The sequence below is a fragment of the Cucumis sativus genome, chromosome 3 (assembly GCF_000004075.3).
Source record: "Cucumis sativus cultivar 9930 chromosome 3, Cucumber_9930_V3, whole genome shotgun sequence".
In the NCBI taxonomy this organism is placed as follows: domain Eukaryota; kingdom Viridiplantae; phylum Streptophyta; class Magnoliopsida; order Cucurbitales; family Cucurbitaceae; genus Cucumis; species Cucumis sativus.
This window is the reverse complement of record NC_026657.2, coordinates 14291267-14306791: the sequence shown is the minus strand read 5'-3', so window position 1 is coordinate 14306791 and position 15525 is coordinate 14291267. Positions and strand designations below refer to the sequence as shown.

General features: G+C 33.5%; 2 protein-coding genes across 2 annotated transcripts; both read left to right on the top strand.

Moving 5' to 3' along the window:
• Nucleotides 1-1375: 1375 nt before the first annotated feature.
• Nucleotides 1376-4001, top strand: LOC101218454 (protein disulfide-isomerase SCO2). The gene is made up of 3 exons (XM_004140652.3): nucleotides 1376-1993; nucleotides 2376-2502; nucleotides 3625-4001. Exons 1-3 carry the CDS (start codon nucleotides 1559-1561, stop codon nucleotides 3699-3701), a joined length of 639 nt encoding a protein of 212 aa, XP_004140700.3. The 5' UTR covers nucleotides 1376-1558; the 3' UTR covers nucleotides 3702-4001.
• Nucleotides 4002-4926: 925 nt separating this feature from the next.
• LOC101218846 (protein CHROMATIN REMODELING 25) lies at nucleotides 4927-14881 on the top strand. The gene is made up of 21 exons (XM_031881711.1): nucleotides 4927-5256; nucleotides 5898-6278; nucleotides 6605-6695; nucleotides 6809-7048; nucleotides 7137-7262; nucleotides 7336-7392; nucleotides 7562-7648; nucleotides 8476-8571; nucleotides 8694-8744; nucleotides 9472-9546; nucleotides 9645-9731; nucleotides 10033-10124; nucleotides 10242-10374; nucleotides 10770-10889; nucleotides 11043-11156; nucleotides 11274-11357; nucleotides 11480-11557; nucleotides 11670-11728; nucleotides 13244-13424; nucleotides 13508-13606; nucleotides 14329-14881. Exons 1-21 carry the CDS (start codon nucleotides 5081-5083, stop codon nucleotides 14689-14691), a joined length of 2790 nt encoding a protein of 929 aa, XP_031737571.1. The 5' UTR covers nucleotides 4927-5080; the 3' UTR covers nucleotides 14692-14881.
• Nucleotides 14882-15525: the final 644 nt, after the last annotated feature.

Here is a 15525-nt window from a genome sequence, read left to right as displayed (position 1 = left end):
ATTTTGTTGTCTACTCTTTATATAGGGTTTAGGGTTTACAATAATTTGAAGTCTAGGGTTTACAATAATTTGAAATTGGTTATTGTAATCATCGTCACTTTTTTTTCTTTTTTTTTTTTTGTATTTGTTAACAATATGGAGTTTTTAATAAATATTTGGTTATTAAACATTTATGGTTGGCTGATATTAGAATTTTAATAAAAAAAAAATTCAATTTTCTATATATGTTCCAATTTTCTACCCTGGTGGAAGAGACCAAAGATGAAGGCTTGCATGAGAACATGGTGGAAATAGAAAGGAGAGTGGAAATTTTGGGAAAGTGTAATTTAAGAGTACTTTTATATTTAAAGAGACGAGATTACCTTACTCCAACGTGGCTTGAGAAAGGAACACTCAATCTTGACATGATTATAAGTTCTTAATTTTTCTATTCTCACCAAGGAAATAATCATTAATTTAACCTAATTTTCCCTTTTCAATTAAGTTTTTTTCATCGTTAAATAAGTGGTAACGCATAAAATCATTCAAATTTTATATTAAACAAATCGACGCTATAAATAGATTATTGGATAGTAAACCAAAAAGTTAATCAAATTTTATTAGCACCAAATATATTTGGAGAGTTTTACATATTCATGATCATAAAGTGAAGCCCGGCAAATTTTTATTTTTCTTTTCTTTTTTGCTTTTTTTATTTATTTAACTAATTTGTTCCTCCATTTCTTTTCCTTCTTTTTATTAAACTACATGTAAAAGCAATTATTCTTTCTATTTCTCTTTCATTATCCATACAACAATATTGGTTTCAAAAACCTAAAAATATAATTAGAATATTATTTAAAAATTGGATATTTTTTCATTCAAAAATTGAAAAATGAATCAAACCTCACGTTAATTCAAATAAATGCATTGAGATAGTACAAGTAGAGGTAGTTACACATCTAACATTTTTTTCTTCGGACGGATGACATGTGTATATATATAATTTAGAATCATATAATACACATTTTAAAAATTTTGATTTCATATCATCAAAAACTTGGAAGAATAAACAAAATTAATAGAAGATATGAGTTTTAAAAAATGATAATAAAAAATTACACATAACAATAAATAAGTTGAAAATAAAAAATAAAAAATAAAAAATAAAATTTTAGAGACCGAAATAAACATCAGAATCTTTAATACACTTATCTCAATGCATTAATTTGAATTAATCCGAAATTTGGTTATATTTTGTAAAATGTTTTTTTTTTAAATAGAACAAAATTTTCACTTATCGTAAATATTTTTGGGTGTTTTATTACTATTATTTTTTTTGGTGTTATTATAACAATTCCTCTCAGTTAAAAAAAGAAAAAGAAAAAAGAAAAGAAAGGGGTCGGTGGGCCCAGTTGATCTTCTCGTTGGAGGGCAGCTCCAATCTTCCATCACCACCTGCCCATTCCACTGCCTATGAACTCGACGGTGCCCACAATTCATACTTTCCCTCCTCCGTCCACGCCTCCCCTGTTCCATACAACCTGACAAATTCCGATTGGGTTCAACATTTCGGCTAATGTTCGCCATTAATCCTTCTTCCTTTTTCTTCCCTTCCAATCCCACCACTGCAACTGCACGTCAACATTCCATCTCTCCCCCCTCCTCCTTCCGTCTTTCCCTTGCCGCTACCGGAGACGCCTCCCCTGACCCCTCAATTTCCCGCCTCTTCAATTTCCCTTCTCTTTCTGCCACCGACGCTACCGGCGGCTTTCGTCTTGGACAAGACTACGATGCCGGAGCTTCCTCCCCCGTTATCGATGGACCGGGGAGGTTCGCCAGAGGAAATGGCACCGTCAAAGTGAACGCCATGGAGAAAAAATGGTCTCGTGATAGAGAGAGTTATTTAGTCGATGATAGCGATGTTCTCCCTCTTCCTATGACTTACCCGGATTCTTCCCCTGTATCGCCGGATGAGATCGACCGTCGGCTTCGGTGCGATCCACAAGTGGAGGTCTGTTATTCATCTGATAACTTTGATTCATAGTATCATCTTTTGCTTTTGACAGTTTTACTTTTTCCTATTTGTGAAAAGCGATTTATCGTGATTTTTCTGCCTAGTTGTGCCCTAACTCCCGTGCTCTTGATTTATTTGAGGAGGCTATTTCGTATTGATTTCTAAAATAACTTTCTAGATTGATTCAAATCATTTGGAAACTGGAATTTTGTTGGTAACAGTTCAAGCATTGATGTAACCAACAAGCATTAGCATGCTTTAGCTGAGGTGTATCACCTCAATTTTAGGCTGCGTTGGTGGGATTTAAGCTATTTTCCCAACCTCACAGTTATCTCCATTTTCGGAGTTTTAGAGTTTAAGCCATTGTTGTAAATTGTAGGATTGTAAAGAAGTGGTGTATGAATGGACCGGGAAGTGTCGCAGTTGCCAAGGGTCTGGATATGTTAGCTATTATAACAAAAGGGGAAGAGAGATCACTTGCAAATGTATACCTTGCCTTGGAATTGGTATTCTTCTTCTTCTTCCTTCCTCCTTTCCATCTTTCCTATGGGAACCAACACATAGTGCAAATTGTAGGGTATTGCAATGTTATGTTATCAGGGTTTTACTGACAAGTGACAACCTTCATATATCATGAAAATATAATAACACTCATGCTAATATTCTGACTGAGTTCAACCTCATGCGGAGCGGAGGATTTGATCCCTTTACCTCATGATTGAGGGAGGTTATATGTTTGAATTAGTTATCATGATTGAGTGAGGTTATATGTTTGAGTTAGTTGAGTTATGTTCAGGTTGTTGATGCTACTCATAGTTCTTGCTTGCAATCTTCATTGATGCGCTTTAGACAGTGACAGATATGAGCGTTAGGAGCCAAAGGGAATTACCCAAGAATTTCTGATCATAATTGAAGTTCTTTTAAAGAATGGACAATAATCCTTGCTTTTTATCTTCACATTTGATAAATTGGTTCCTTCGTTACTCTGCTTTCTGTCAGATTAAGGACTTTGATCATTGTGGTTTTGAATGTATCTCAAGACATATGCCAACTAGAGGCTCTCTTACACTAACAATTGGCCCCATTTGGTAACTGTATTGTTTTTTATTTTTGGTTTTTGAAAATTAAGCCTATAGACACTACTTCTACCTCTAAGTTTCTTCATTTGTATCTAAGTCTAAAAAAGTAAACCAAAATTTGAAAACTAAAAAGAGTAGCTTTTAAAAACTTGTTTTTGTTTTTGGAATTTGGTTAAGAATTCAACCATGCATATCATAGTAAGAAATGAAGAAAAAATATGCTTAATTTTTAAAAACCAAAAACACAAAACGAGATGGTTACCAAATGGAGTGGAAAATATTCATGCATTCTGCGGCAGGAGAAAAAAAAACATTTGCCTAACTGAAGTTAAATAAATTGATATTTTCAACAAATCTTCATTGTTTGCTGATCCTTTGTCTGCATTTCAACGTTTCTTCTCCCTTTGTATAAAGAGAATTTCTCCAAGCTTTTGTTGCAACCAACATTTTGACAAAACTGTGATGTAACTTTTGAGACCATGTTGGTTGTTTTTCCATATCAAAATCTCAGTTCAAATTTGCCTCTTCTTCTTGTTTGCAATCCTGCAGGGTATGTTCAGAAGATAACGGCTCGAAAGGACATTGAACTAATGGAGGATTTGGATAATAACGGAAAGCCATTGTGATTCAATGCCTGTTTTGAAAATCTACACATCTCTATCTAACTTCACCTTTGAGGGGCTGTAATTTTTCACGCAGAAGTTATTTAGATTAGGTTTTGTATTGATGATAGGCAAAATAAACACATGGAGAGAATATTGAACACAGTGGCGAAATAAAAGTAATGCTCATTTGGTAGTGAGTTGTAGCTTCAGCTTCCTTCTTGACTATCTCTTGGATTGTCATAATGCCCTATTACATCTACTGTTAGTATTACTATTAGGTCTATTTTGTTAAATTATAATATAATGGTATTCTAACCTGAACTTGGAACGTACTCATTTGTTTGAGATTGGACATTCAAATTCTTATGTCTCTACATTGTTAAAAAAAACCTATAAATCTAGATCAAAATTTAAATAATCTAACTTTAGTTGGTTTGTTCCTAAGTTTCCATATCTCTACACTTGAATTTTGTACCGATCTATTAGTCCTCAACATGTACTCATATTAGTCGAGTTAAACAATAAAAAACAAATCATGGTTGGGTAACATCCTTATGTCATTTATGTTAGTTCTATCAACACAAACATTTAGGCCATGTTTACTAATCTATAATCAAAATTAGTTTAATTATAACGAGATTTCATTGATAAGTCAATTATAATTGACGTTAGTTTCACACATAATTTGATTACTTTTGATAATGTTTACTTAGACATTTTGAAAACATGATTTTATTTCGATTGAAGTTATTTACTTTGCCTTGTTTAGTATTACATTGTTTTCTTGTTTTTAATAGAAACTATGTGATAGATTCATAATTCTAACAATAATGACATTTGTGACGATAATTTCTAGTAGATCTCATGTATCAAAAATAAACAACAACATGGATCACATTCTTTTAGGTTGATGATATTTTTCAAGGAAAATAAATATCATATACAAGAGTTATGTCCTTGCAATTGTTTGGGAAAAAGAACACATTAAAAACAAATAATATTGTTTTAATTTTAGTTTTAAATAATAAATAATATCCATAAAGTTTAAAATTTTTTAAATAAAAAATACCTTAAAAATTAAAAGAAATTATTTTAAATAATGAAATAAAAAAATAGTGAAACATAAAAAAAAAAAAAAACTTGATAAATTAGTATAATTTGTATTTATAAAAAAAACAATAAAGCAAAGGTCAATATCGGTATTTCGGGCGTTCACCCAGCTATCAAAGTCCGGCTCCACACCATTATAAAGACGCCGCCGTTTGGCGCCAAATTCAGAAGATTTGAACAGATGCCGCTTGCTGCTCCGTCGCCGGCAATAACTTTCTTCGTTTTTGAGATTGTGAACCAACAATCTCACTTCCCGCTTTGTTAATCAAGCTGATTGAGGAGTCTTTTCCATGGAAGACGAAGATGAGATTGTCCCAGCCTCTGATTCTAGCGATTCAAGCGACGACTACATCGACATTAATGGTGAAGCCTTTCAGGATGAGGACGACGAAGAAGAACAATCCTCCAGTCTTTCCCCTTCATCTGACGAGGATCTAAAATCGAAGAACGTTGATGCCCTTTTGAGGTATGTATTTATGTTTAGCAACGCAATTCACGACTGAAGTAAAATAGTTTCCAACCGCAGCTTGTTAGTAGTCTAGGCCGCTTTTTTCCTTCTTCTCTTCCTTTCAACTGAAGATTGTTAGTTACTGCAAATGCTGACGATTCCTTAGAATTTTAAGTAAACTAAAGAATTGGACCTCGGATTAGGGAGGTGGAAATTTTCTTTACAGGGAGACTCTAATTGTACTAGATTGATTGTTTTGAAAAGAAGAGGAAGAGAAAAGAGCTTTGGAAACTGTCTGATTTTGCTTCTACGTGCTCATGGTGGTCGATCATGATATACCTAATGCTTATTTTCTTTGGATGCCGAAATACTGTCTTCTGAATTCTGAAATTTGGATAATTTTGAAATCGATAACTTGTTATTGCTATCTAGAATTTTCTTTCACTTGGATAGAGCAAGGTCCTTTTAGATCTGGCAGTGCTGCTCCTCTAATAATACTCGATATTTTTGGAAGTAGATGCAAATTTAAACTTCTTGGAAGTAGAGGAGCTTAAACATTTAAACATTCGAGGAGCTGCCACCACCATCACCATTTTGTACTTCTATTGACATGAAAATAACTAATTTAGTCTTGTGATCATATTCTAAATTTCTACCAGAGGTAACCTGGTTGTGAGAAGACAATCGTTGCTCCCAAGAGTTCTCTCAGTTGCAGAAGGTGCAGCAGTTTGTAGAAAACCTTTTAAACCTCCCTGCTCAAGTGGCTACGATGAAAGAAACAATCAGCTTGCACGTCGGCTGTGGGCACGGAAACGATTTGTTCCTTGGGGCTCTTTAAAACCAGCGTCATCTGTTATTGCCACTAATTTATTTCTCCCAAAAGCTGCTGAGAATGATGCAGTGGAGGAAAGTGTAACTCTACCACCTGGGATTGATCCTTTGGTGTTGTGGCAACCCGAAGACTCTGAGCTTAATGTCACGAATTTAGCATCAATAACAGTTGATCCATTGCTAGTTCGTTTCCTTCGCCCTCATCAGAGGTATCATTTCTGTTTTATTTTATGGCATATTTCAGCATTTTGTCCTAATAAATGCTGTAATAAATCAGTCTTACAACCAGAGCACACATGCAGGACAACAAGGTCCTTGAGTCCGTTTCATATTTAAAAAAAATGTTTTAGCAGTTTTATTGTAGAACTTAGATGTTGTCCTTTCTCATTTTAGTTTGATTTTTAATTAAGAAAGACAACCATAGCAGGAAAATATCACAAAAAGAAGTTGAATCTAAAAAAATTTGTTGGAAAAAGTATTGTGCAATTCGACTGGCAGTATTTGACGAGATGGACATATTTAATTTTTTTTGCAGAGAAGGTGTACAGTTCATGTTTGAATGTGTTTCCGGACTACATAAGGGGACAGACATATTTGGGTGCATTCTGGCGGATGATATGGGGTTAGTATTCCTCTCTCAAACATTTAAATGATCGAAACACCAATACACAAGGACTGTACTTATCTTTCAGTTTATTTCACTCATATCCTTAAAGTTGTTTTGGTGATTATCCTGCAGTTTAGGAAAACATTGCAGTCGATCAGTTTGCTGTATACCCTTCTATGTCAAGGTTTTGATGGAAAGCCAATGGTTAAAAAGGCTATCATTGTTACACCTACTAGTCTCGTGAGTAATTGGGAGGCTGAAATTAAGAAGTGGGTTGGTGAAAGGGTTCACCTTATTGCTCTCTGTGAAAGTTCTAGAGAGGACGTTGTCTCTAGCATTGACAGCTTTGTACATCCCAAGAGTTCTTTACAGGTATATTTGTGTGCTTATTCTGGTAATATCTACAAACAACTGTTTCAGTTGGACACATTAAAGTGAATTACAATTCATACATTCATAGGTGCTGATTATTTCATATGAGACATTCCGTATGCATTCATCAAAGTTCAGCCAAAGTGAATCATGTGATTTACTCATATGCGATGAGGCTCACCGACTGAAGAATGATCAGACATTGACAAATCGGGTATAACGTGTGGGCTTTAATTTTCCATTTCAATTCTTTTTCATATGGAATTATTTCTATATCTCCTCTTCAGGCACTGGCTGCCCTGTCTTGCAGGCGTAGGGTTTTGTTATCAGGAACTCCAATGCAGGTATTTTTATTTTCCTTTTCATAAGAATTAAAAACCAACTTCCTAACGTGGAAAATACTCACGTGCCTCCAATTTTTTAAAATTCTCAACTTCATGCACTGTTCTACCTTTAAGGTTTCAAGCTTCTATATCATTTTTGTAATACGGCCCTTCACTCATACTCCTACAGAATGACCTAGAAGAGTTCTTTGCCATGGTTAACTTTACCAATCCAGGAATTTTGGGTGATGTTTCACATTTCCGTCGATATTATGAGGTGAGCTCTTCTTATTTTTATCTATTAATTTTCTTGTTTTAGTGGGGTGGAATTTGAGGGTCAAGCAATGTGATAAGTGGATGCAGACTCTGTGGCTTTTCAATTTTTGTGAGTTTGTACTTGCATGCGAGTGTGAAAAGAAGCATAAACCAGCCAATCAAGTGCATGCACTTGTTTCAACAGGACATTTGTGAACTTTAAGGATGACAAATGTGAAAAATTCCTTCAAGGAGAAAAGCCAAGGTTTTCTAGGCCATATATGAGCCCAATGTTGGAATATTGTCTTGTAATGAAGGCGTTCTGTTAGGTACTTAAGTAACTTGGAGAACCATACCCCAAAAGCCAACTATTGGAGTGGGAGAGAGCTAAGCACCTTGGAGAACCATACCCCAAAATTCAACTATTGGAGTGGGAGAGAGCCAAGCCAGTTAAGTACCACATTGGTCATCCCATTCAATGTGGGACAAAAGCATTCCATACCTACCTTGGTTCCTAACAATACCCCATATTCTTGGAAAGCCGCAAGATTTCACTCAACTACACTCGGTTAGAACCCTCTGTCTGTTCCACTCTGAAACGTCGACAACGGACTCTAATACCTTTGTTAGGTACTTAAGTACCTTGGAGAACCACACCCCAAAAGCCAGCTATTGGAGTGGGAAAGCCAAGCCACTTAAGTACCACATTGGCCATCCCATTCTTACCAATGTGGGGAAAAACCATCTCATAACAACCTTGGTTCCTACCATGTTCTTGATGTTTACCCTATTTCAGAAGTTGATAATTTTCTGTGGTAAGACTAAAGACTTAACACCATCTTTGTGAAGGCACCAATTATTTGTGGGAGGGAACCTATTGCTACCGAGGAAGAGAAAAAGCTAGGTGCTCAACGCTCGACTGAACTAAGTGAAAAGGTTAATCAGGTAATCTCCTTTGTTAGATGAGCCATCCAATAATATAACATTTAGATATAAACATACTTTTTTCTCTTAACTTTTTGGACATTATTTGTGGACTTGATCACATCCCAAAATATGCTTGGCAGTTTATCCTACGGAGGACTAATGCACTCTTATCAAATCACTTGCCACCAAAGGTATGGTATAATGTGTTCCATAACCAAGGTGAATCTTGGTATTGCTTATTTATATTTTATTTTTAATTTAACAACTTTGATTCATCTGAACAATTTTTATACAGCTGATTGGCCTAAAGTTTATTGTGTTTCACAAAAAATATGAAACACTCACTACACAAGCTTGTTTTTGATTTTTTTTTTTTCTTTTACCTTTTAGAGAGATCCTGTGTATTAACCGTTCACTAGTTAAAATGAACATGTTTATGAAAGTTTAACTACTTATCAGGTGTTTGTGAAGTTAAGCAACCAATTAGACACAAAATTGAAAGTCTAGGAACCTTTTTGATACATACTTAAAAAACCATGGACTAAGACTTGTAACATTTTCTAATCCTTTTTGTTTTGATTTTCTTGTCACCCTTATTTGTATCTCCTTCTTTCATTGATGAAAGTATCGGTTTCTTTTTCGAAAACAAGGGATGCTATGGTTCCACGATTTGATGATATAAAAGCTGTTTTAGTTTGTTTGGAAAGGAGAAAAGATTTCTCGATGAAACTAGAGATTAGGGAAAAGTTCAGGGCAATATTAATTTTGGTGTCTCCTTTGTTTGAAAATTTTTGTGACCATTCTTCCTTTTGATTACTTCGAAATGCCAATTGAATTTTTGTTTCTTACTAGATAAATTTACTTTCATTAGATAAACCAAAAGTTCTGTATTATGTAAGCTTCTACTTTTTTCTGCAGATAGTTGAAGTCATTTGCTGCAAGTTGAGTCCTCTTCAAGCAGACCTATATAATCATTTTGTACAGTCAAAAAATGTTAGCTCGCTGCCTGTGTAGTTTATTCCTATATCGATGTAATTATTCATTCCAGTTGTCTAACCAAACCAGGCTTATATCTTGTGGCCTCAATATAGGTTAAGCGGGCAATTACTGAAGAGCTAAAGCAAGCTAAGATTTTGGCCTACATAACTGCACTTAAGAAGCTTTGCAATCATCCAAAGGTATGGTTTACTCGAGTTTCTAAGAGAGATCTATTTTATCTAAATCTTGTACACGGTAGATCTTCTTTGTTATTGGTTAATTAGATGATAATCCAGATCATTTCTCTTAGACTTTCAACTTTTTCACCCTAAAAATTTAAACATACAGACTGTCTTTGGTTTCTTTTCATACTATACGTTATTTACATAGATATGTTTTGGAATGAGAGTATCCTATACAATCTCCTCTCTTCAGCTTCTTTTTTATGTCGTTATAAATGAAAAATAACTATCAACCTAAGTGGAAGATCTCTTCTTGTAGCTTATATACGATACTATAAAAAGTGGGAGTCCAGGAACTTCAGGATTAGAGAGCTGTATTCGGTTTTTCCCTCCAGAGATGTTCTCTGGAAGGTAAGCTATGTTTCATTATCTCTCTGTCTGTCTCTCTCCTATGCATACAAACATCTGCAACTGGTGACTTAGGTTTGGAATTGTTATCACTGTCTGAGTAGTTTCTAATTTTGTTAGGTCTGGTGCATGGACTGGTGGAGATGGGGCTTGGGTTGAATTATCAGGGAAAATGCATGTCCTAGCTAGGTTACTAGCCCACTTACGCCAGAGAACTGATGACCGTATCGTTCTTGTCTCAAACTACACTCAAGTAATTTTCAGTTCCTTTGCTGACCTATTGAGGATAATAACAATTCCACCCTCCCTTCCCTGTCTCTGCTAAAGTACTCCTCTCACAGAACATTGTTTAATTGTATATGGTATTCACAAAACCAGTTTAATTAATCTTTTAATTGCTCAACGTGTCATATATTCACTTTGGTTTGCAACTGAACCAGATTAAGTTTCTGCCTTGATGAAGTATAGCTATTTTCTGCTCTATACCCAAGATGAAACTTTTTGGTGTTTTGTAGTCTTTAATGTGTTATTTTGCGGTAATTAAATTATCTTCCCATCAATAAAACTAAACTCCTTTAATTAAATTATCTTCCCATCAATAAAACTAAATTCCTTTCTTAGGGGACTAATGTAACTTTCATGTATTAGACGCTAGATTTGTTTGCTCAACTGTGTCGTGAAAGGAGGTACCCGTATTTAAGGCTTGATGGAACCACATCAATAAGTAAAAGACAAAAGTTAGTCAACCGTTTTAATGATCTGTCAAAGGTATGCAGCCTTTATAAGATTCGATTTGGTTTTATTTTTCTATTCCTTTAGTGCAATCTGGACGTATAAATTGCTTCCTGCTTATTAGACTTTCAAGGAAGTCTATGTGGGGATAATATAGTGCTAAAGCACCGTTTTATCAATACTTCGCAGGATGAGTTTGTTTTTCTATTGAGCAGCAAGGCTGGTGGATGTGGTCTGAATTTGATTGGTGGAAATCGTTTAGTTCTGTTTGATCCTGACTGGAACCCTGCGAATGATAAGCAAGTAAACCTACCGCTGTGTGGAACCCCTGGTTTGGACTCATTGAATTCTAGAATATGAATATGCAGTCTGCCTTCTGATGTTTTCCTTGTTTTCATCTGTCTTACCATACGTGAATAGGCTGCTGCAAGAGTGTGGAGGGACGGACAAAAGAAGAGAGTATTCATCTACAGATTTTTAAGTACCGGAACGATTGAAGAAAAGGTTTGAACTCATTGTAAATAAGGCTAAAATAATCACCCTCTTCACGTTCATGTTTTTATGATATATATATATGTTGTCAATATAGTTAGAATTCTTTTCTCATATATCCTAGTGTTATATAGGTGTACCAGCGACAAATGTCAAAAGAAGGGTTACAAAAAGTTATTCAGCAGGAGTCAACAAATAACCTTACGACCCAGGTTTAAAATTGCTTACTTTTCGATATTGATTTGGAAATACTTAGCAACATTAAATCAAACTTGGAATCTAGAAAGGTTATTTGAAGGTCCCTTTTCTCCCTTCATTTTTCAGGTGAACTTCCTTTCATCTGAGGATTTACGCGATTTATTCTCATTTCATGATAACGTCAGGTAAAACACTTGCTATGATTTATTTGCTCAAGATGTGTGACATTATCTTACAATTTTTTTAATAAAAGTCAGAAATAGTATATTATGCATTTTACATAGGAAGCCTGTATTTCATGGCGAATCGTGCAACCTATTTCACTAGGATAGAGTGGAGGAAGTTAATTCATATAAATACTGTGTACAAGAAATAAAAATTTTAGGCCATTTGATAATAATGTCCTTTTTAGTTATGTTCTTGAAAATTAGGTGGTCTTCTTCTCAACTTTTTTTCAATAGTTTTTCATCTCTAGAAAGAAACATTTGGATTATTAGCCACACTTAAAAAATAAGAACAAAAATTTAAAAGTTAAAGCTTATAATCACTCTCACATATATAATTGGTTTTCATAACCATCCTGGCTTGGCGTAGTGCTAAATAAAGAAGACATAGTCTCAATAACTAAGAGGTCGTGGATTTAATTTATACTGGCCACCTACATAGGAATTAATTTCTTTCGAGTTATGTTGACACCCAAATGCTATAGGGTCAGATGGGTGGCCGTAATACTCACGATATAGTATATATATATAATTGTTTGTCTTTTGTCTTTTGTTTTTTAAAATTAAGCCTACAAACTTTTATCTATAACTTTCTTGCCTTGTTACCTACTTTTAAAAATTGTTTTAGAAAACCAAATTAAATTTTAGAAACTAAAAAACAGTAGTTTAAACTTGACTTTGTTCTTGAAGTCTTAGAATTTAAATGTGTTTTTAAGGAGTGTGAAAAACTTAACTAACAAATGATGAGGACACAATCGTACATTTCAAAAATACAAACTAAAAACAACAATAGTTATCAATGGGAGCTTTGTTTTTCAAAAACTTAATTTTGTTTTTAGAATTTTACTAAGAACTCAAACCTTTAAAAAGGAGAAAAATCATAATAACAGAATTGGAAAAACAAATTCAAAAATAGAAAACTAAAAGCAAAATAGCTATTGAAGTCTACCTTTTAAGTTTTTACTTGACTTGGATTTTGAAAGAACTATTATAAAGTTGGAAAAGAAATCATCTATCGTAGGTTGATTTTGAAAAACCAAATACTTAGACCTAATTAATGAGGTGCAAGCATACTTTTTTTTTTCTAGGGTTAAGTAGCCACCAGTCTCTGACCGTTGATCAAACAGCTTGTCCTGTGATCTAAAAAAGGATTGTTTTGGTTTCCTATGCCTGACTTTTTTTTTCTTTCGCTACTTATTTATTTATATATATATATATTTTTTTTAAGTGTTGGGTATATTTTCTCAATTTAACTGTAAGTTAACAAATCCAATGTTGTTTTCCTTTACCTGAGACATCAACAAACTAAGATCTTTATTTAACAAACCCCATAAAAGTTCCTTTCTTCCCCTAATACACGAATTAGAAATTTATCACCCACAAAAACAAACAAATCAAAGGACATAAATTTTTGCAAACATAACCGGGATTTACAAATATAACAGCATGAAGAAGTTTGTCATTTTGAATACACAGGTCTGAAATCCATGAAAAGATGAATTGCAGTCGGTGCCAAAATTGTTATGGTAGGCCCGAGGACATGGACGAAAACCTGTCTACAAACGGACCTTGTCAGTCTGACCAAGTAACTTCTGACATTGGCGGATTTGCACAACTTGCTGGATGCTTAGACAAGTTAAAGAAATCAGAGCAACAGGTTGGTCACTTCTACAATTAACGGGAGGATAGAATTTCTTCTAGTTGCCTTATTTATCCACATATGCTCTTCAAAATTTTCAGGTGGGGTCTCCGCTAGAAGAAGATTTAGGCAACTGGGGGCATCATTTTGACTCTACTACCGTACCTGATACCATTTTACAAGCTTCTGCTGGTGATGAGGTTTGATCTTTAATTCTTTCATATATTGTTAAATGGCTAAATTATAGAAAATGCCTTTGAACTTTGTATTTTGGGTAATACCCCTAAATTTTCAAAGTCTCGACAGCACCCTTCGATTTTAAAAAACAATTAATCTTGTATTTTGTTTCAAAAATACCGTCGGTATTTAAACGACAATCTTTTTGACACAATACAAAATTTTAATTTTTTGTTTTGCTTTAAAAAAAATCCTTACACTTTCAAAAATTGGATAAAAACTTATAAATTTTTCGTTTAAAAAATGTCCTTTCAACTTTCACAAGTTGCATTAATAACAATTTATTTGAAGCTAACATGAGTTTGAAAACGATCCATTGTAAAACAATTTTCTTTCCACATAGATACTCGTATCTTTTTTCCATTTGTCCAATTTGTTCAGCAAAAATGTATAAACCAAAATTTTAAGCAGCATAAATTTCTATAAAATCTCACAAATTCTCAAAATTAAAATTCTCCTTAAAAACTCATCAAAACTATAAATACACAAATACAAAAAGGATAGTATTTGGTTATTAAAACCCTCAACTAATAACGTACAACCAATCTACTGTTCCTGAGTGGTTTCATATCTTTCTTCTAGTTATAATCTATATGCTTTAATCAAATGGTTTATTTATTTATATTTATTTTAAAAATAAAGAATCACTTTCTGTTATCTCATGATTTACTTGTGTTTGTTTCAGGTTACCTTTGTTTTCTCAAATCAAGTTGATGGAAAGCTTGTACCCGTCGAATCGATGAGTAGTCCGAGGATGAAAGATGCAGAGGGAAATGGGAACAACTCCAGATTGAACCAAAACTCAAGACAGAAACCATTTTTACTATCTCAACATAGAAAACCTTTACAATCCATTACTTCTAATGAAGATCCCAACAAAGGTACATTAAAATTTACATCCACTGTCTTTCAAAGCGAAACCATGAAGCCTGTTAGAACTTCAGTTGAAGGTTCAATGCATGTAACATTGAAGCACAAACACTCTCTTGGAAATTACTTACCACAGAAAAGAATGTCTGATGTTTCGGAATGTGATGATTTCGAGTAAAGTTTAAACGTCAATTAATAGCTAATGATGGTAACTGTGGGAGGTTGGTTGATTTGATCTTGCATATTTCAGTTACTTGAGATTTCTGATCTGATGTTTTGTTAGGCACATTGATGGTAAAATGAATATTATAAACTGAAATATTTTTTAAGATTATTGTAATGATAAAAGAGTTGAGATTTTGACTTCATGGAGACATTATAAGATGACCAATGACTTCAAGACAGCAAAAATTTGTTGTTGCCAAACATGTGACTCAAAATGCTCCAAAACTCAGATCTCTTTTAGTTCATAAAATTAATGTAAACTCAATTACTTTTAAACGCTAAAGAGTCCTTTTTTGTAGGAAATATGAAAAAAGAATTTTTTAAAAGGGATTAAATGAAAGCAATGGTATCATGTTTTCATATTTGTGTTTGGCTTCAAAAATTAGATTTTCATTTAAACTTGTTTAAAATGTGTTTGACACCAATTTTAGTTGCAGTTAACTCATTAAATATTAGCTTGTAATAAATTAATTAAATAATTTATGAACACCTTTTATTAAAATTTGTTTTGTTTGTATAAAAAGTCTTATTGATAGCAAAAAAAAATTGATACCATTTAAAAAAAAAACTTAAATGAGTTACAGACAGTTTTATAGATTTTTTTACTATATTTTATAAACCGTTTCAATTTTTTTGCTATATTCGAAAATGTCCATATAATTTATAATACGAATATGAATTGAATTTATACTGTGACACATTTACAATGTTTATTTGTAATATAATTCTGTAATTTAAATTTTAAAATTTAAAATTTAAATACAACAAAAACATGAAATTGAAAATG

Coding starts and splice junctions, on each gene's coding strand:
- LOC101218454 (XM_004140652.3), top strand. CDS start 1,559: ATGTTCGCCATTAATCCTTCTTCCTTTTTCTTCCCTTCCAATCCCACC. Junction 1,994..2,375: donor GGTGCGATCCACAAGTGGAG/GTCTGTTATTCA, acceptor TGTAAATTGTAG/GATTGTAAAGAAGTGGTGTA. Junction 2,503..3,624: donor TATACCTTGCCTTGGAATTG/GTATTCTTCTTC, acceptor GCAATCCTGCAG/GGTATGTTCAGAAGATAACG.
- LOC101218846 (XM_031881711.1), top strand. CDS start 5,081: ATGGAAGACGAAGATGAGATTGTCCCAGCCTCTGATTCTAGCGATTCA. Junction 7,649..8,475: donor ATTTCCGTCGATATTATGAG/GTGAGCTCTTCT, acceptor ATCTTTGTGAAG/GCACCAATTATTTGTGGGAG. Junction 10,375..10,769: donor TTGTCTCAAACTACACTCAA/GTAATTTTCAGT, acceptor TTCATGTATTAG/ACGCTAGATTTGTTTGCTCA.